Source organism: Camelus dromedarius, chromosome 19, assembly GCF_036321535.1.
Source record: "Camelus dromedarius isolate mCamDro1 chromosome 19, mCamDro1.pat, whole genome shotgun sequence".
NCBI lineage: Eukaryota > Metazoa > Chordata > Mammalia > Artiodactyla > Camelidae > Camelus > Camelus dromedarius.
In genome coordinates, this window is record NC_087454.1 from 31,533,736 (window position 1) to 31,555,698 (window position 21,963).

A 21,963-nucleotide genomic window follows, 5' to 3' on the forward strand; every position below is an offset into this window, starting at 1 on the left:
GATGGAACTCTCTGGAACTCTGTCTTTATCACAGCCTGCTCACCCCCTGGTGACTCTTACAGGAAGGGCTGAGAAGTGCTAACGTCCGCCTAACTTCTCCCCGGGGTAGGAATCATTCTCCCTTTGGAAAAGCAGCCCCATCTAATTGTTTAAAAGCTCCTCTGCATTTAGCCTAAATTGGCCTAGAGGAGACACTATGACTCCGTAAAGAAACAATTTCTCTTCCTCAGCCCTTCACATGACTGAAGATGGTTATTACCTCCACAGACGTTCATTGTCAGGTTGAGATTTCCCAGCATCGCTCCCGGTCTGTCTCTTACTTCTCCGGTTATCCCCTCAACCCCACACTGAAAACCTCCCAGTTCACCAGATCCCTCAGAGTAAGGCAGCTCCGACCAGAGAAGACCTCCAAGTGAGCACCACAGTATACAAATGAGATTGTCATCAACTCCGACCAGAACATTCTATGTTTTGATAATGCAGCTGGAGGTTGCCTTTTTAAGAAAAGCTATGTATCATGTGAATTCAATATGAAGCTTCTGTTTAACCATTAACTCCTATGTCCCTTTCCCCCGGAACATCAAGAGACGTCACCCCATTCCTCTACTTTCACAAATTTATTGAATGTATCGAGCTTCCCTTATAACCCAGATCAGCTTCATCACTGTCATCTCTGCGCCCGCTGTTTCAGCCTGACAAACGAGTTCTGGTTACTCGTCCTGAACAAACAGTCTTGGATTCAGATTCAAGTCCGATTGCTAAGCACGCCCCTTAGCCTTTAAATAAATAAGCCTGTTTTTCATCTATAAAATGGGCACAATTGTAGTTCCTATTTTATAGGACAGTTATGAAGATTCAATAAAATAATGCAAAAAGCACTTTGTAAATGATAAAGCTATGTAAATGATTAATAAAAGCATCCAAAGCTATGAATAACTTACAAGCTTAATAACCATAATGATGAGTCATGCATTTCTGATGTTGTCAACCCCCACATAAAATAAGTGGCAGGCCTGAAATCCTTTGGAAAAAAAAAAAATCTGTCTCCTCCACCAGCATCTATGACTCATGCTGGTTGGCTTTCCTTTGGTGAAGAGTTTCCGTCTTCTGTCGACAAAAGAGGAAGGGAAACCTGGCCTGAGAATCATAAAACCAAATCCCACGCTGGCTCTCTAGAAACCAGAAAGCCCCTTCCATGTCACTGACATGGGTGTCGGGGTGTTCAGACAGGGTATCTAGTTCCAGTTTCTCACTGAAAGAGGAATTGAAAATTGCTGAGGTTCTGGTTGTCAGAATTCTGGAGAGTCAGGGTTCCCAAGCTAAGGGGGCATGCAATGAAATACAAAATGTCACATAATATAATAGAGATGTAATAAAATACGATGTAGCATATCGCACCAACATAAGACGTTACCCTGCCGTACTGAGAAGAAAGCCCCCATGAAGTTATTTGGGGGCAATGAGGTTTCATATGAAAGCCGGTGAACTTGTATAGATTCCCCCCCACTCCTATATGTTCACAGTTATTTATTGAACGTGTAAGTATCGGGCTTTCCTTGGAACCCAGATCCATTTCATTACTGTGATCTCTGCGTCCGCTGTTTCAACCTGACAAATGAGTGCTGGTTACTCGTCCTGAATACACAGATGGAAACGAGTAAGAACAGACTCCAACTTCTAATCAGCATGTGTACCTCTCCACCTCCAAAATAAGGACCTTCTCAAAAGCAGAAGCCTCAGATTTACCCCCCAAAGACTAGAAAATGCTTAGTCATCTTCAGTGCTTATCAGTCCTTCACCACCAATCTCCAGGTACTTTTCCAAACACAAACTTTTGCCCATGGGCTTCATTTACAGATTAGCATGGCTGAGGTTTTTAGGATACACACTTTTCCAAGAGACTAATCAAAGAGTTAGACTTTGAGCACATGGCTAAGGTAAGAATTAAATACACTCAAACTACTCAAGTAACAAACACCTAATATTTATTAATAAATTAGTACACTTCAAGGCATTTTTCTGATATCAGTCCCTCTCCACTACCCACAAACCCCGCCCACACAAAGGGAGTCCACACCACCTTTGCATTAGAATCTGGCAACCGAGCATTAGGGAGCACGTCGCTAAACAGGAGTGTAGTTGCAAATACATCAGACAAGAGTTCTTAGAGCTGCAGCCATTTTTAATTAAAGTGATTGAATGAAGGAAACCCACTAAGACCAAAGCCTAGAGGGCAGACTGGAACTATCGACTATGTGTGTATAAAAAAACAAGACATCTTTTAAAGCAAAGCTGGGCAAATCCCCTTTGGAAAAAGGTGCCGGTTGTGACCGCCACTCAGTTGCGACTTTCCAAAGTGCAGCAATATGTTCCAGGACAGCTCGATCCCTAAAAGATGAAGTTCAAGTTCGCTGGTGGCCCAGTTGTCAAGCCACTCAAATAGCAAGTCGTGATGGCTTGTGAGGATTTCATGTCTCCAGCCCAGAGCAGATTAGCATAAGAGGAGCACAAGTAATCAAGCATTCTGCACGGTGTCCAGGTGAAAACGTACAATCAGCGACAGTGTGGTCAAGTTTCGGCCATGAATATGAACTATACAACAAGGCATATTAAAAAGATAACTCAAAATCTAATTGTATTACAGTAACTCAACGGGTCTTATACATTGCTTGAACCCTTAAGAAAATTCGTAAATGACAAATAATAAAATAGTAATAATAATTAAAAAAAAAAAGCAGACGTGGATGTTGAGATGTGAAGACCACTTATAGAATTCACAAGATGCCATGACACTTTTAAGACATTAAGAGCCTCGCCCGCACTGCATTTGTGGTATATTAAGTGACTTTAAAGTGCACAGAATGATTTTGAGAATACGTAAGAAGGCAAAGCAAAGAAAATACGGAACCTTAAAAAAAAACCTGTAGTGGTGGATATTCTGCAAAAGTTACATCTTGAAAAGGCTTATAAGCTAACTTCCCAGAAGGGTTTTAGAAAAGAAAGAATGAACGAACTCAAAACACTGGCCATATATTCTGTTAAACACACACACACATTAAACACACACACACACACACACACACACACACACCCACCCCAAAAACAAAAATTAAGAACAAAACAAAAGAGAAAAAACACCACCCTGCCACTAAACTGAGTAAATTTCCAGAGTGCGGTGTCCCTTGAGTTCTACAACAGGTCGGGGAGATGGCTATAAACAGAGTCCAGGAGGGTCTGGCTGGCTTCCTGGCTCTTGACTCCAATAATCTCAAATAGCCGGTCCAGCTTGTCCTCAGCCTGAGGAATCTCTTCAATCACCCGCAGCTCCTCGGGATTCAGAATGTGGAGCATGTCGTCAAAAATAGGCTGCAAGTCGCAGGGGTCCAGGCGGACCTGTCGCAACACTGTGTCCTTCTTTTCTGCAGGGAAGAGAGGGGCGGGAAGGGGGCAGCTGTAAAGGGACTGTATCAGGGGAAGGAGGAGAGCTCAGAGTGACAGCGACCCTCTCCCCAGGCTGTCACTGCCCCACCCCACCAAGGTGAGTGAGTGAACATCCCGGAAATGCTAAACCACCCAGTTGTTTTTACCCACAACGTGCATAAGATAACAAACAAGATTCGCCTAATAGAGATCAGACAAGGATCTGCTGGAATGGGCTGTTGATGTAACTTGACATTTGCTGAGACTTACATGACTTCTCTTACATTCTTCTGCAACTCAGGAGAATGCTGAAATACTTAAACTTAAAAAAAAAAATTCACTACTTTCCCCATCTGTACTGTGTAAGCAAACACATCAGCTCAGCCCTTCCCTTCAAACTTTCCAAGCCAATAATCAGCTTATCTGACTTTCTAATTACGTTGCCGTATTTCAAAACTAAATTGTGAAGAGTAAAAGCTCATAAACAAGAAAACATTGCTTCTTGGGTCACACCTTGCAGTGGGGTGAGGAACTATAACCTTTACTACCATTATAAAATGCTTTCTCTAAAATAAAATACGTAACATAAATTATAAACTAAAATGTAAATCTTTTATAAACATATAGAGGGGAAGGTATAGCTTAGTGGTAGAGCACATGCTTAGCATGCACAAGGTCCTGGGTTCAATCCACAGTGCCTCCTCTATAAATAAATAAAAAACCTAATTACCTCCCCCCACTAAAAAAAAAACAACTAAAAAATTAAGTCACCTAGAAAATATAAAGAAAACAAACAAAACCAAAAAATATAAAATATATAATATATGAAGTATAAAATATAAACATGTAAAATAGAACATATTTTATCCATATATAAAATATAACAACATAAAACAGAACCTTTTCAGTAAAATATAACTGGTATTATGCAAACTAGGAAATTTCGAATAAAAATCTGTCATCAATATGGTGTACATGCTAATTTCCTACCCTGCTATTAAAAACTGCAAGTGGCAAATTATTTACCAGAAGTCCCAATCCACGATGTTTAAAATATTGTTACTTGCAACCAAGCTTAACAGAGTGAACTTTAATCTGCGTCACTAAAACCTATACTCCAGACTCTGAAGATAGCTTATACTCTACAGCCCTGGATTCTGTAAGTCTGGTAAATAATTTGCAAAAAAAAAAAAAACCTGCCAGACTACATGTTATCGGACCTTCCCCAAAACACACGTTTGATAGCATCGTGAGGATAAAGGGTGACCGATACTCCCGGTCCCAGGCTCCCGGCCAGACAGCCGGGGCTGTAAAGATTTTCTAGGCGGGTCCCGACTGGCTAATGACACGGTTCCTCACAGGCCAGCCTCACCTCAGAGTCCAGGGCAAGTTAATCAAATGACCCAACTCCTACTGGAATGGGGAACTGATGGAGGGAGAAATCCCATGGGCTCTAATGGGGGAGGCTTAAGAATGAATGTGGGGGGAGGGATAAGTCAGGAGTCTGGGATTTCAGACACTACTGTATATAAAGTAGATAAACAACAAGGTCCTACTGTGTTGCACAGGGAGCCATATTCAGTAACTTGTGATAACCTACAGTGGAAAAGAATCTGAAAAAGAATACATACACATACCTCTATCTGAGTCACTCTTTTGTACACTTTAAACACTGTGAATCAACAATACTTCAGTAAATTGTTTTAAAAAGAATGAATGTGAGACAGGAGCCACCTGTACCTTTGGTTATAAAGGAGCCGGTCCTGCTCAGGGCCGAGGAGCCGCTGGACGTGGAGTCGCAGCGCAGGAGAGGCTCGGACTCGTCCACGAAGAAGCCCTTGTTCTTGTCGAGTGGGGAGGGCTCCACAGTCAGGAGCGTGGAGTTCTCAAGTTTCGTGTTGGGGCTGGGCATGGGGCTCGGGCCGAGGGGGCTGGGGCTCATCGGGAGGGCCAGCTTGTCCGTTTCCAGCTGTGGACGGCAACAAACAACGTTCAATTACAGACTTTGAAAATTACAGAAACTATAATGGAAAAGAATCTGAACAAGATTATATGTACATTTGTATAACTGAATCACTTTGCTGTACCCCAGGAACTAACACAACACTGTAAATCAACTATACTTCAATAAAAATAAAATAAAAAAGTAAAATAAATTGTTTAAATGATGAAGGAAAAAAATGAAAAAAAAAAAAGAAAGAAAAAGCCCTCCGCAGATGCTATTTTTGGTTTCATTTAATATTTTATAAATTATCCCATTTGACAGTCTATAACATATTATCGCTAGATACACACACACTGTTAAGCTCTACAAAACATACGTGAGGATACGTATGAACATTAAAAATCAGGAGGCATATGCACCAAGCTGTTACCTGACAGGAGTGAAACTGGACAAGGAAGTGAAGAGGCAGATCTCTAACTTAAAATATAATTTTGTATCACTGGAAATGGTCTCAGATAACACCCAGCATTTATCCTCTGTGACGGGTGGAAATATGTGCCCCTCAAAAATTCATGTGTTGAACTTGTAACTCCCTGTGCCTCAGAAGATGACTGTATTTGGAGACAGGGCCTTTAACAAGGCAATGAAGGTAGAGCTGGGCCCTAATACAATATGACTGGTGTCCTCATAGGAAGAAAATGTTAGGACGCAGACACAGAGGGGAGCCATGTGAAGACACAAGGAGAAGCCCAGGAGAATCAACCCTGCGGACACCTTTATCTCCAGCGTCTAGTCTCCAGAGTTGTGAGAAAATAAACTTCTGACTTTTAAGCATCCCACTCTTTTACAGCAGCCTTCGCAAACCAATATGCCCTCCCTTTACACGTAAGGAAACAGACCTAGAGAGGCTAAGTGACTGTCTTCAGTGCACCCAACCAGGAAGAGGCAGAAAGCAGATTAAACCCTACATCTCCTGACTCCCATCTCAAACTAGCTCAGGAAGTAAATCAAACTGCTGGAAAAAAGGAGGACAGGAGAACACCGGAGGCAAAAGCGGCTGGAAGGAGAGGGAGGACCACCTAGCCAGGGGACCGGCTCGTAAGGATGTAGTGGAGACCATGAAGCTTGCATTGTGGGGTGAGGGTCAGAGAGACAATAACAAGAACGCAAACAAATAAGATGGTTACAGGTGGAGAGAGCCAGCTTCATGGCCACTCTGGCTGGTGTGTGGAGACTGGATTTGAGGGAGGCAAGAATCAACATAGAGAGAGCAGTTAGGACGCTGCTACAGTGGCCAGGTGAGGTATAATCACAGTTCGTACCAGGAAGCCCAGTGGAGACGGGCAGAGGTGATCGGTGGTATCACCCCATTGTACAGGTGAAGTGACTAAGGCCCAGGGAGGGCACACAGACCCTGGAGAAAGCCAGTGCTCTACTCAGGTCTGCTGGACACGTCTGCTTGTCCCTGTCCTTTGACACTACATGTCAGGGCTCTGGCAGACACTCATGGCATCTCCTACTGAGTTGACTTTATCTTTTTATTGGCTCTTCTGGGATGGAGGAATAGCTGGAAGCTAGGTGGCCAGATGACACGGGGCAGGGTTCAGGAAGAGACATACACTCCTCTCGGAGCTGTTAATCACCGCTCATTAGAAACCACATGACTCCCCTCATGAGAAGTCAAGCGAAACATTTTCAAGTTCCTCAATCAGACAGACATTGACCCTCATTTCAAAGCATGACGTTGCCCAGTTGTAAAACACACAAAGCAAAGTGCAATTGCCTTTTACAACCTGTAAGGCCTGAGAAATTCTTGCCACCGACTGCAGATTCTGAAGACCTCTGATGACACCATGTCTAATGTTCCAACAGCGCCTTCCCCCATACCCACATCCTGCCTCTGCTTCCTGTGCAAGTTTAAGACTTGGATATCAAGCATTCCCACCAGCCCCTTCTGATCCACAGACAAGTTTTATGGCTTTTAAGATTTTAATTCATTAGACCCAGGCATGTGCCCCTCCTCCCTGAAAATGCACACAGCCATTCAAGCCAATACACATTTTTCATTCACTCCATGAGACAAAGAGCACTTGTCTACACTCTGGTTCTCAGGGACAGTACACTGGGCGACACGGTCAGTCAATATAGTGCCCTGTTCTTGCTTACAAAAGGAATTAATTCCCGCCCACAAATCACATGCTGGCAGACTAAGAAGTCCACCCACCTATTTCCTGAACTCGGTTCAAACCTTTAAATATTTCATTTCCCCCCCTACCTTTGCCAAAGGATCTTATCGGTGGAAAGGAAGGCCATGATGGCCGACATAATTTGGAGAGACAGAATGCTAAAGTGATGCTGTCTTATAATTAACAGTGAGTCAAATGAATGTGAAAATGCCCGTAGGAATGGTTTTAGCATCTCCACCACCATGAGAGCCAGAGACCATCTGACAACCATCTCTCTAGAAAATCCATTCAGCTACTAAGTATAGCTCTCCATCACTATGTAGAGGACACTCAGGAGTGGGTTGCATCCAGGTTTCTCTAAAGTTACTTGCATTTATTTTCTAGAAGAAAAAAAAAATGCTCCTAGAAACTTAGTTCTTTCCTCTCTTTAACTTAATATTGACACCATCCATCAAAATTGGTTTGCAGCCCCGCAACTCAAGCATCGTGTTAGTCGTGATTTCTCTAATGAGTAACTGAAGCCTCAAGATATGTGGATGAAATTAATTGTTTTTTTTAAATTTATTTTTATTTAATTTATTTTTATTTTGTGGTTGTGGGGAGCGGTTAAGTAGGCTTACTTACTTTTTAATGGAGGTAGTGAGAATTAAACCCAGGACCTCATGCATGCCAGGCGGGCACTCTACCACTGAGTTACACCCTTCCTTGCAATTCTTTATTTTATTAGTTCAGAAAAGTTCATGGTTCAGTACTGAGTTCACAGCACGTAAAGAACACATACAATAAGACTTAGATACTAAAAAAGAAGACATGCGCTAAACAAGAAAGTCCGTTAAAAGAGGGTTTTATCCTCTTGAGCATAAACTTATCAAAACATTCACAACATAGATCATGAGTAACTTAGTTTATTCCTGATTCTTCTTTAAGCTTCCCAAGTTCTCTACAGGGACATATTAACTTTTGTAATTAGAAAAACAATAAATTATTTTTAAAAGCTGTCACCACCGAGAAGTATGCTTTCCCTCTCCTCGCTTGCAAATGTTGTGGCCGCAGCAGCTCTTATTTACAGTGGGAGCCAAGGCACAGGGCAGTTGGAAGACCATCCACTTGGCTGAACTCCCCTCTATACTTTTCCCAAGTGTTCACGGGCACAAAAGGACAACACTCCTCCCCAACCTACTTCAGCGAGGCAAATATTAAGACTTGAAAGAGAGGTCTCAGGGAAAAACTTGGCCAGGGAAGGCAAGATATCTGAAGCTCCTTTGGAGAAACTTGAAAAATCAAGTTCTCTTTGTTCTGCAGAGGTGAGCTAACCATGTTAACTTGGGAGACTCACTTGAGAAATAAGGCAGAGAGATGGTAAGACAGACTAAAAAGAGTGGAGGGTGGCAGGGATAAGGAGGGGAGAGCTCTCTGAGCAGCCTCAAACAGCCCGGACCCCTCGTGTGAACTTCAAGAGCAGGCAGCTTACTTTGGCCAACAACGTCCTCCTGATCAGTTTCCATGCCCATACACTTCGTCCTTCCGGATCCTTTATTAGCCTGAACTGATAAGGGAAGAGAGATAAATGGCTCACCTTACTCGATAGCAGCTGAATCACACCTATCGCTCCATGGCTGACCTGACTGCTTTCCTTTCTGATGAGCAGAACCACTGAGTTAGGAACCAGCTGGAACGGATGAGGCAGACAAGGTATGGATTGCGATTTGTGGGCTTGAACATCTCTGGGCTACCGAGATTTGAGTAGCGTTGATGAGAACAATGATTTCAGTTGTATTTGCGTTGTACTGGAATGAGCCAACTTCAGGTGTGTTCTGGAAACCCTCCATTCCTCCCCAAATTGAAGTGCCCACTCTGGGTGCTCAATTCAGTCACAACCTGAAACTGAAGCTCAAAAATACCAACCCCCCCAAAGCACTTCCCTGTTGACTGGCCCTTCCTAGGATGACTCACTGTGGAAGGCTGGAGTATTTCTCCAGCCCCAGGGATGGTGGAGCCATGGATGGTGGACTGATAGTCATGGCAAAGGTGGTGTATGAAGGAAACAGGGTTTGAGACAACTTTGCTCCTCTCCTATGAGGGAGCAGCAGTCCTGAGCATACTCTGCAAACTGCAAGGGGCAGGGGACTCCGGCCTCAGAAGCCTCTTTTCAGCATGAGTTTCATGTTCTTCACAGTCAGCTCCTAAGAATCAAAGTCATGAAAGTCCTGGAACATCGTTGCAAGGGAAAAAAAGAAATCTACCACCAACTAGCTGTGTGGTCGGGGACAGTGGATACACTCACCACTGGCAGAAAACCACACCCCTTTTCAGCCCTGTTTCCTCATTTCTAAAGAAAAAGATTACTCTAGGTCATCCTTCCTCAAATTATGTCTTACATATTGTTTGGCTTATCATACCTGTTTCATGATGCCACCTCCCCACCTGTGGACCCCAATTCCCTTTCTCCCTCCAAGTTACCCCCAATTGGTTCACTCAACTAAGATACCACCGAATTATTTTCAATTACTACCCAATTACAATCTCCCGGTGGTTGCACAATCTGTTTTCATAAAACTAATTAACAACTTTGATGCATCAGTGATCCCCTGAAATGAAGCCTTAATTACCCAGCCCAGATGCCCCTTTGCCAATCTGCTAAAATGGTTCAACTTAACCCCTTGGCTCCTGGCATCACCCATTCAGATTCCACAAGATTCCCTTTCTCTCTGCTCTATCACCAGATATGCCTGATAGACTCAAGAAGAAAGCTCCTTACAATCAAGACACCATTTCAACTGAACTTTCCCTCCAGACCTCATCCAACACTTAGAAAGAAGGAAGAGTTCTTTTGTGACATTTGTGAAAATTTCTATCACTTTAATGATGGTTTTCAAAAACTCATTTGCTAAATTCAGTGGAAACTAATTGCTATTCCATCCGAGTTGACCAGTTTGTTACTCAGATCCAGTAAACAAAAAGGGACTTTAAGAAATAAGCCATCATCAATACTGTGCTAAACGAGTCAGCATGAAATATATGGAATCCAGATGACGTTAAGGTAGCTTTTATTAGCTCCATTTTACAGAAGAGAAAACCGAGACTCTCAGAGGTTTAAGTAACCTCCCTATGGTCACAGAAGCCAGGATTCGAGATCTGGTCTGGTCTAGTTTCCAAGTAATCTTCTTTGCTGAGCCAAGTCACTTCCTTATCTGGACCTACTAAGGTTAGAGAAATTGGCAAACACTGTAAACTCAATATAAGACGTCATCTGGCCACCAGGGGCTGCCCTGGCCCTGCAGCCAGAGTGAAGGGGCCAGAGGCAGGGTCTGCAAGGACCTATAACCCAAAGGCAGATCTTGCATGCTGGCTGGGTGATTGCCCAGAGATAAAGATGAGAGATTATGTAAAAACTTCAACTGGAGCCAATAACTTTGTTTTCTATTTGAAAATATTTCAGATCCCAACAGACCGGTGACTATTTAAAAACAAACAAATTCAATTCCCACTAAAGGTTTATCTCAAAAGAATTACAGTCACAAATAAAGACACAACTACAACTATTTAAGGATGATGTTATTACCTCAAGCTTGTTTCCCGCATCCTCCCAACTGCCTGTGTAATCGAGACAAAACTGGATTTCATGACCTCCAGCAGGTCCATGTAGGTATGTAACACTGGGCTGATAAAAGCAAGCACTAGCCTACTTGCCAGATAAATCTCTCTTCATATCAGAATCTCCACATGATACGGTCCCTACGTTTAGAGAAAAGGAATTCAGATAATAAGAAATGCTATATTGTTCCAGGACTTCAGATCTAAATGAGGATTCAGATAATGAAAGTTACCAGGCCTATCTCCAAAAATGTATCTGAATCTATTCAATTCCTAAGTTCAGATACTAAAGAATACCTGTATACGGTGATTTCTTCTTTAAAAAAATAATTAGAACAAAAACACCACCCCCAACAAAAAGGAGAAAAAGAAGCAGGTTTCCTTAAAGCTCCAGATGATACGAAACAATGACTTCATTTATTCTTCTGAGAGTGAGTTCTTGTTCAAGCCAACCTGAAGTAAGGGGACTTGAAAAGAATAAATCTAAATTGACTCAATAAAAAATTTTGCAAACAAAAAGTAAAAAAAAACTAAGAGAAAAATGAGAAGACGCTGATTCCTAAACCTTTAAAAGAAGGATTATCAGTGGTTAAGAAACTTGGAGGGAAGTCTTGGAAACAGGAACAAGGACTGAAAATATTAACACGCGTATATAGATAAAAGCAAGGACGTCAAAAGAGGAGTAATTACTGAATCTAGGTAGTAGGTTGTGGGTGTCTGCTGTACTGTGTTTTAATTTTTGTTTCCTAAGTCTTCTTTTCAAAATCCAGGAAAAGAAATAAAAAAGAAGGGCTTAGAGCCAAACAACCTTAAGACAAAAATTCCCCAAACTTTTCCTAAGCGTCTGACTGTTTAGTTTTTTGTTGTCCTTCTTTCTTCCTCGTTCTCCTGCCCAGACTACAGGAAACGGAGACAAAGAGGTGCTTCCATTGCATGCTTAGGGGACAGCGCTAACACGTAAATCTACGTTGTCATTGGCAGGTGGGTCTCGGCTGTCTAGATCTCCCTGGGGTCATGGGAGGTCATGGGACAGAGCAGGAACAGGACTTCAGATCTTCAGATCTAACAAGGCCAAGACGTCCCATTCAGCTTCCCTGGGAACCCACTCAAGACCACAGAGGTAACAGAGCTGAGTGAATGCTGACTCTGCACTGCTCAGGGGAGCTGGGGGCTAAACAAACTCCCCGCAGGAGGCTCACAGGATTAACCTGACCAAAAAATGCCAAAACCACTGGGGAATTATTTTAAAAGACACCCCACACCCACCCTAGGTCTGCCCAAGCATAGGATAATTGGAGGGCTTAGTTTCAGCTGCAACTTTACCGAAGACTGTATTTAAATATTAACCGGGGCTAGCTGGCCAGGGTGTGTTTCTCCTTGAAGTACCTCGAGCCCCCATTAAGGCAGCTGCTAGATAGTCTTGTGTGTATGTGTCATCGGCTAATTCTGATCACGTCTAAGAGTTAAGTTTCAAAACTGAATCCCAAAGGCTACCAATCCATCCACGTGTAAACCAGGGTGTTGTTGGTGGCCAGTCCCCGCCATCAGCAAGAAAACTTAAGGCAGGAGGGTGCACAGGGGACAAGCCACAGGAAGTCAGGACAAGTCGGGCTGTGCGAAGTGGCCGAAGCTGGTAAGAACCAGCTGGCTCCGGAGGGCAGAGAGGAGGGCGTGCCCTGCCCGTGCCCTGCCCAGCTGCCTGCGTGTGTCTGCAGGCTGTCCCCACAGGCTGTCCCCGCAGGCTGTCCCCGCTGCTGACATCAGCCCTAAGGCTGCGGCTCTGGGCTGACTCACCGACTAGCTTCCTCAAAAAGGGAAGTGAGGATAGTGGGTCAGGGGCTCCCTGGGTTCAGGGCTGGAGCCCACTCAGTCAGATACACTGCCAGCCCTGCTAAGAGCTCAGCCTCATCCATGCATGAGGAGTTTCCCTAAATGTCACTCAGAGACCTATTAGGAAGCCTTCCCCACCCCCACCCCCACACAACCTTGGACAATTCTAACCATGAAAAGAGGTTGCACGTATCTTACATGCTTGCCTGAAGACAAGAAGGGAGATCAAACTGTATAAAAGGAGGTCTTGTGTGCTCCAGGCTGGCACCTGTGTACTGAAGATAAGACCTACAGAGACCGACTGTACAGTAGCTCCGCCCCGTTCATTGGGGCACATGAATCTTACGGTATTTATCCAGCCAACTCCAGACTAAAGGCTTTAGAACGTTCCAAAAAACAGTTGTGGAGGATGGAAAATAATTTCATAGGAAACTTTCTTGAGGTGAGAAAGCTCAGGCTTATCTTTGTGACTCAAGTTTTCTGAACCTCCCACATTGGATTAAATTAGTGTTATTCCTAAAAGCCTTAGTTGGAATTCTGCCATTCGAATGAGAACATACGTGGCACACAATTCCACAGGTACCAGTGGGGACTTTGAAAACAGGTCTCCCTTACTAACCTGACTTCGGCTACTCAGCTCCCCTCAGAGTGTTAAATTTTACCAACTCCCCGTGTATTCATCCAGTAATAGTCCATCCATACTTACGCCAATTAGTAGGTACAAATAATTCTCCACCCCACCCCAGCTCTTCTTTTTCACCCTTAACAATTTTTTTTTTTAACAACAGGGTGGCACAGTCTAGGTACACACTGTTCTGCACCCTGCCCTTTCCCACTTAAAAACCCTTCTTGAGGTTAGCATGTGAAGAGCTGTCTCACTGGTTTTGACTCGTGCATGCTGTTCCACTGTGTGGATGTTCCCTCACTTACATAACCCGTCCTCTACTGAAGGGCATTTGTGTTGCTTCCACTCTGTTGTGATCCCAAGTGATGCTACAGTGGACACTTGGACTTGCATCATTCTGCACACATGTGGGATGCACGTAAGAACAGATGCAGGACATAGTCCTAGGAGTGGAATGTCAGTGGTCAGCGGACACGTACTGTGGGAGATGAAGCCAGATGGCCCTCCGTGGCTCACGTACACATGGACCAGCGATGGGTGCTGTTCTTAGTCCCTCACGACACAACGATGGTGTCGTACCTTTTCCTCCTTGCCAGTAAAAGAGGTTAAAATTGTATCTCAAATAAATATTTACATGTTTTAAAAGATTGTATCTCAGTGTAGATTTCAATTTGAATTTTCCTTATTCTAAGCAAGGTTAAAAAAAATCTATATACCTTTAAGAGCCCTCAGTATTTCTTTTCAGTGCACTGTCTTGTTCACAGACTAGCTATTTTTTGGATGGTTGGTCTCTTAATTAATTTGCAAAAGCTCTTCATCGTTAAAGGAAATTAACTCTATGAGGCCAATAGCTTCCCCAGTTATTATTTTGTCTTTTGATTTGCATATGGTGTTTTGTGGCTTGTATACTTATTGTTAAGGAGTTGAATATCTTGCATGAATCTTTCTCAGAAGAGCCTTACCTCCTGCTGTGATTATTAAAAACGAAAACAACCTCCCTGTTTTTCCCCAGCACTTTTCTGGTGGTAAGTCATCTTAATGGTTGGTCATTCCAGCCTGTCCCCTGACTCAGCCCAACTGTGGATAAACCAAAATTCCTTCTGAAAAAAAAAAAGGAGGGGGGGAGTCAGGAGTGACAGCTGTCTCTCCCAAGGAAACGGTGACGAATAAGTGTTTAAAGTGTTGAAATTAAATGGTGTACGATAAAACCTACTGCAAGGGGGAGGGTATAGCTCAGTGGTAGAGTGCGTGCTTAGCATGCAAGGTCCTGGGTTTGATCCCCAGTACCTCCATTAAAAATAAGTAAATAAACCTAATATCTACCCTCCAAAAAATAAAAAATAATTTTAAAAAATTTAAAAAAAAAACCCTACTGCTGACCACAGTGTAATTCCTCATCAGTAAGCATACATGCTTTTGGCACTTGGATTATAACAGATCAAGACACAGTCTCAAAATCATAGGACCAAGATGCTAGGACAAAACTTACAGCTACGAAGCTTTATCTGAAGAAGAATTCTGGCTTTAAAACAAAAAAGAAAAAGAAAATATGATCTCCAGCACTGGTGACTGATGGAGAAAACAAGCTTCTTTTCACAATATGGATTCTGATTTCCCTCCCATGCAGTTTTTGAGAAAGCCAAGAAGGGGTGGATTAAAGGGCTGGATATGTCACCAACTAATAGACTCAAGCTTTTCTGAATGTTGAGACACGGTGCCTCAGGAAAAAAAGAAAAACTCACGGCAACTCCTCTACATGGCGGTTTCACAGAAATATATTCTAAAGTTCGGCGCATGTGCGCAGCCTTCCTGTAACACTGCCGGTGTCTTCAGGGATGATCCCGTTTTTGTGTTTGTGTGTGTGTTTATATGCAGTTTTTAAAGGTTACACTCTAAGTACAGTTGTTACACAATATTGGCCATATTCCCCATTATATAATATATCCCTCTAGCCCTGTCTTACACCTTGTAGTTTGTACCTCCCACTCCCCCACTCCTGTATTGCCCCCGCCAACCCCCACTGGTAAGCACTCATTTGTCCTGACTCTGTGAGTCTGCATCTTTTTTCTTACATTCACTAGTTTGTTGTATTTTTTTAGATTCCACCTATGAGCGACATCATACAATATTTGTCTTTCTCTGATTTGTTCCGCTATGCGTAATCCCTCCAAAGTCCATCCACGCTGCTGCAAATGGCAACATGTCCTTCTTTTTTATGGCTGAGCAGTATATACTGTGTGCTTTCATTTAGGATCTCCAGTGCCTGGTGCAGGGCTCAAAATGAAATAGGTGTCCCATTAATGTCTGCTACAGAAATTGCTTGTGTCAAACCATCTCATCTTTTTCTTTTTTTTCTTTTTTAATGGAGATACTGGAGATTGAACCCAGGACCTCGTGTGTGCTAAGCATGCACTCCACCACTTGAGCTATTACCCACCCCCACCCCTAAACCATCTTATCTTTAAAGAATACTTGGGAAAAAAAAAAAAAAGCACGTGTGAGTGTGTGTGTGTTGGGGAGGGGGAGTGTGTCAATACCAGGATCTCAGTCATCTGTGTCCCAGACTTTTCTCCTTATAACCCGTTCACTTCAAGCGCAACTACCGTATTTCATTAATTCCATGGTGCATATTTTTTTTTCACATTTTAGCACCTCTGAAATAGGGATGTATCTTACAACTGTTTTTATTGCTTTCTTAATGGTACCCATAAAAACGGTACATACACAATGTACATGGCATTCAACAAAATACAGCGATATATCTTGATTCTAAAACCTACTGCTGTCTCACAGGACCATGAAGCTTTCTAAATAAAAGCAAACGCAAAGCACCCAGACAGTGCTTGGGACACAACAGATACTCGGCCAACACTGGCTCCCTTTCTCCTTAACGTGCATGTACAGACAGTAGAGTGATGTTGCTCCTGGGTCAAAAACAGGAGAGCGTGGAATTCAAATGCCAACATAGAAAACAGTAGCTAAGATTCCCTGAGCCCCCTAGTACATGTCAGAGGCAGGACTGGGCATTTACAACCATCATTTCTAGCAGACACACCCTGTCTCTAATCTTACCAGATGCTTCTAAGACAGTGAGCAGTTCCAGAAGCCAAAAGTCAAATTGTTGGCTATGTCAGTTCCTTCGATTAGTTCCTGGGGATTCAAAGTTCTAACTCCAGCACTTGACATGAAGTGGGACATTGGAACCTCGTTCCTGTACCTTTAATATTGTAGAACAGTGAGCAGTTCTGATAAGCTTCCTCCTGAAGCAAACAAAACAAGGTGCTAAGTAAAACAGACGTTCTTTGCCAAGTCAAAATTCTGAGATGCCCTTAGCGTGAAAAAGCAGGTGGCTCCCTGGGCAGAAATCAGATGAGAAAATCTTGCAGAAGACCACAGTACAGTCTTGAAAGAAGCTATAGTCTGTTTTTTTAAGAAATGACTTTCCAATGGAAATACATACATGTGTTGTGTGTGTTATTTTCTAGGTCTATTTTGGTGGGATGAGTGTCCCTGCCTTCTGGTGCCATAATTCCTCGTGCACACCTCTATTATAACATTTGCTTATTCCACTGAACTGTCATTATTTGCACTCATGTTTCCATCTCGGTGAGTGAGCTATTGAAAGGCGCACACCTTCCTTCTTTACATAGTACCAGGCACACAGCTGGTGCTTGACAAAAGATGTTGACTTACTGAATGAAACTTTGGAAAATGATAAGTTGAATGGCCGGAAATGTCATTAAAAGTCTAAAGGCTTATTCATACACATGGCTTCTTTGTACACAACCACCACCTTCAACACGAGCATCACTAAATGTACCCGGGCCTCTCGTGTGTCAGTAATCTCTTTACGTCCCCTTCTCACCACCACCCAAGTCCCCCAGAGCCTGCAGTCACACCCTGCAAGTTAAGTCACCTTAAATGACCCTCTGTGCTGTGGGAACACAGCAGAAGGCAGGGCCTTGATACATGCGAGTTTAGCTAACATCTTAAGGCCTTATGACAATAATCCCTATTTCCCAAGAGCCAATCAACTGGCCAATTAAAGACAAAGGCAAATTTGAATAGCCCAAAAGCCAACAGTTAAAGGCACAGCTGGTATTTGCTGCAATTCGCCCCCCACTATATTCCATTTCTGAAAATATCTGATCTCAGTTGGACCATTGATAAAGACAAATGCAGCTGGGAAAGCAAAGGATGAAGCGTCTCTAACAAAGAATCATTCTATCACACAGACATTAAGGAAAACAACAACACTGGCTTCGGGTCCACTAGTTATTATATTACAGCATAGTCTGAATCTAGCTAATCTCATGGAAAGAGGGAGGGAAGGATGAGGGCTGAGATACCCAAATCCCCTGCATGATCAACACCAATTCTTTGCATTTGTGAATCTCTGGTCAAAGGCAGATAGGTAAAGTAACACTTCATATTCTTTTAAATGATTGTGGCTGTTTTTGAATATTATCATTTTTAAATGTACATAAAATTCCTTTTTCCTCCTTTTTTCCAAAATGAAACTAGAAAGGAATGCTGGAAAATTCGTATCACCACTACTTCTGAACCTAGCCAGGAAGCATCACTTTAATGCCTCGCTTTTTCATCCCCTACAGTTTAACAAGTGATTCCCGGATTTCGTTCTGAAACACTTGAATGCCCATTTTAAATAGAAAAATCTGAGTCAGAGAAATCATTTGCCCAAGGTTTCCTATGGAGAAAAAAATCAAGTCCAAGGTGAGGGTATCAAGAAAACAATTGCACTGGGCAAGGCTATCTGAATACACACAATCCTGAAAAGAGAAAATAGAAACTATAAAAGGGAAACCTAGAAATCCGGTTGCTCAATTTAGTGTCCTTTTTCTGACAGCTACTGGGAGAGCGGACCGTTGTCCTCACACGTACCATCACCTCTGTTTCTTTGCTTGAAAAAACATCCCTGGAGGCCCAGGAACACTCACTCAGGCAGTAAGGAATAAATATTTACAATTCGCTGGAATTTCCAGTTCTTGGGCACTGAACTCGGATGGCAACCCTGCGCTCACCCGTCTGCGTGAAGCAGTCTTGGAACTGGCGGTCCGTCCCCACCTGACACCAAGTAACCCTTGGCGCTCAGGATTTGAAGGCTGTTTTACGTGAGTTGGAGCTGCTCAGGAACACTATTCCAGCCCGCCTGCCTCTAGAGCCTGGGAATAACTGCAGCTATTCATGGTAAACATTCACCAAGTGCTTCCTGTGGGTCACGTTCACATTGGACAGGTGCCAATGGTGTTCCCATTCTCTCAGGGAAAAACTGAGGCAAGGAGGCCGAGTAATTGACCATCACATCGCCAGTGTGATACACTGCCTGGACAGGAACTGAACCGGGCACACGTCTCCACCCCGACGTCCCTATTTGGAGCCTCAGCGCTGATGAGTGGTACGTGCAACACTGCCCTCCCCTCCCCTTGTGGATTTACTCCCTTAGATGAAAGATACACACGTTTCTTCCCCTCCGTGGTGAGCCTCCCTGACAGCAATGACTTTGCCTTACCTGTCTTTGCATTGCCCAAAGTGCCCGGTATAGGACTGTGCGTGTAATGTGTTATGCAACAGAATTTTAAAAATAAAACCGCATCCTCTCCTTGGCTGTTTAGCAGGGGGAACTTAAACCCAGGCGAGAAAGTGCTGAAAGAACAATAACCATCCAGCTCAAGCTCGGTTCCCATCTAGCCTTCAAAAACAAAAAGGCAAATCAGGCAATGTATTCACTGGGCATTTTCCAGACAAAGGAAAACAGAGCTTATTGCTGGAAAACAACATGAAGTATTCTTTAGGCCAAAGACAAAGGATCTCGGGTCGAGGTGGAGGCTGCAGGCAGGAGTGAAGAACAACAGAAAAGATCAATAAACAGGTAAATCTATGTGCATCCTGACTGTGTAAAACCATGGTAATTATGCCTTTTGGGGGTTAAGAAATGTATAGCGTCAAAACGTATGACAACAAAAACAGAATGCAAGAGAAGGATTAAGCAGAATTAAAGTCTTTTAAGACGGTTGTATTGTCTGGAAAATAGTAAAAAGGACACATTTATAAAACGGCTCATAACTGAAGTATGCATGTCCTCATCTCTGGGGTATCCATCAAAAGTAAAGTAAAAAATGTATAACAAGTTAATAGGACAGGAAAAGTAGAATAATAAGAATATTTTATTAACCAGAAAGGAAAGGAAGGGAGAGAACAGATTGGATGAATACAAAACAAATAATAACATGGTAGATTTAAACCATTTAAACCAAATATATAAGCAATTACATTAAAATGTAACCTCACTGAAATTCTCCAATTAAATGACAAAAACTATCAGAATAGATTAAAAAAAAAAAACCTTAAATATATGTTACTTACAAGAGACTTTCTTTAAATAAAGCCACAGGAAAAAAAGTCAAAGTGAAAGGATGGGGAAAAAAAGGGAGGAGGGTATATAGCTCAAGTGATAGAGCGTACACTTAGCATGCACAAGGTCCTGGATTCAATCCTCTGTACCTCCTCTAAAAAACATATAAATAAATAAGTAAACCTAATTACTTCCCCCCAAAATTAAAAAAACATAAAAATAAAAATTTGTTTTAAAAAGACGGGGAAGAAAAGAGCTAACATACGATTTGGAAAGCTGTATTAGGGTTTTGCTTTGTTTTTTAAATAGTTTTGGCAAAGTCCCAGTAACTTCCGATGATTGTCCCACTGCTTTGCTACTGGCCCCCAAAAGCTCATACCCTGGAGGGGAAGAATAGGTAAGACTCTGGAAGGCTGGGCTCAGTTTGGATGTTGAACTTCAAAGAAGAGCACACTGAAAAGTCCAGCTCATACCTCAGATAAGGAAAGAGTCAGGCAGGTGAATGGATGAATAAACAGTGGTGCATCCAGACAACAGAATACTATTTAGTGCTGAAAACGAGTCCACTGACAAGTTCTTAGACAGACATGGAGGAAGCTTAAATGCCCAGCACTAAGTCAAAAAAGCCAACTTGAAAAGGCTGCCCACCCTATGATTCCAACCATATGACATTCTGAAAAAGGCAAGACTACATGAGCCAATTAAATGGTTTGTGGTTGACAGTGAAGGGGTGGGTAGGGAGGAAGAGAAAAATAAGTGAAGCGCAGAGGATTTGGGGGGCAGTGAAAATAGCCTGTATGATATTATAATGATGGACATATGTCATTACACATTTGTAAAACCCATAGAATGTCCAACACCAACAGTGAACCCTGAGGTAAACCATGGACTTAGGGTGATTATGTTATGCGTCAGTGCAGGTCTACACTTGGTAAAGAATGTACCATTCTGGTGAGTGACGTTGATAACGTGGGAGGCGACACACATGTGGGAGCAGGGAGTATATGAGAAATCTCTGGAACTCTCCCCTCAATTTTGTCTTAAACCCAAAACTGCTCTAAAAAATCTGTCTTGAAAAAAATTCCAAGAACAGTAGAATAGTACACTAAAAAGTGAATTTTACTATCTAATTTGTTAATGCATAAAATTAAAATTAAAAAGTCAGACTCTGGATGTGTTTAATTAATGGCAGATGAGCCACTATGGTTAATAATGGATGAGATGCTCCTGCCAGAGGTAACTGGAAGGAACACTGGCGTTCGTCCTTTGAGTGGAACACAACATAGGTGTTCTCAGGCTCATGAATAGGAAAAAACATTAACTGCTTTAAACACACACACACACACACGCACACACACACACAGAGTCATTTTTACACATTAAGAGTCCATTAACTCCTGGGGCAAAGTCTCAAGTCACCAGCAGTACCACAATACACACAGAATACAAATCCACCGTAAGATTATGCCCCCCGCGTTCTGATTCTCTTGTTTGACTCAACAAATCTCAGAGATGAACTATGAACAAACTGTGATTAACAAGAGCTGGCAGCCAGAAATCCATGTTCGCTGGCTATTAAAATCAGAGTCAGAGCTGGGTCCACAGCGTTGCTGCACAATGGTGGACAGTACTGAAACACGGAACAAGAAGCTTAGTATGTCCTTCATCATAACAAGGTCTCCATCAAGACACACAGGCTACCCAAGGAGAAAGCTATAGGATGTCTTGATACCACTGTTTCTTACAAAATATATACTAGAATCTTTTTGTATACAGAAGAGATAAAGGGAGGAAAGAACTAAAGGGAACAAGAGTTTGGCACTTGGATATATCCAGAGAAAACTCTATTTGAAAAGGATACATATTCAATAACATGACATTAATATTTATGCATTTTCATTTTCCTATGCTTGTATTTGTTTTTTTCTAATGAGAAAGCTTCTTTTGAACCCTTAACAATAACATCACAATCATCCTTCCACTTTATTAA

General features: G+C 42.5%; 1 protein-coding gene across 2 annotated transcripts in view; it reads right to left on the bottom strand.

Annotated features, from left to right (window-relative positions):
* Nucleotides 1-1,968: 1,968 nt before the first annotated feature.
* TNFRSF21 (TNF receptor superfamily member 21) overlaps nucleotides 1,969-21,963 on the bottom strand; it is a 60,127-nt gene continuing 40,132 nt past the window's right edge. For both annotated transcript variants that reach the window (XM_031434573.2, XM_064476567.1), the window contains exons 5-6: nucleotides 5,161-5,389; nucleotides 1,969-3,419 (exon numbers count right to left, since the gene is read on the bottom strand). In XM_031434573.2, the coding sequence (XP_031290433.2) occupies nucleotides 3,190-3,419; nucleotides 5,161-5,389 (459 nt within the window). In that variant the 3' untranslated portion in view covers nucleotides 1,969-3,189. The remainder of the gene's footprint in view (nucleotides 3,420-5,160; nucleotides 5,390-21,963) is intronic.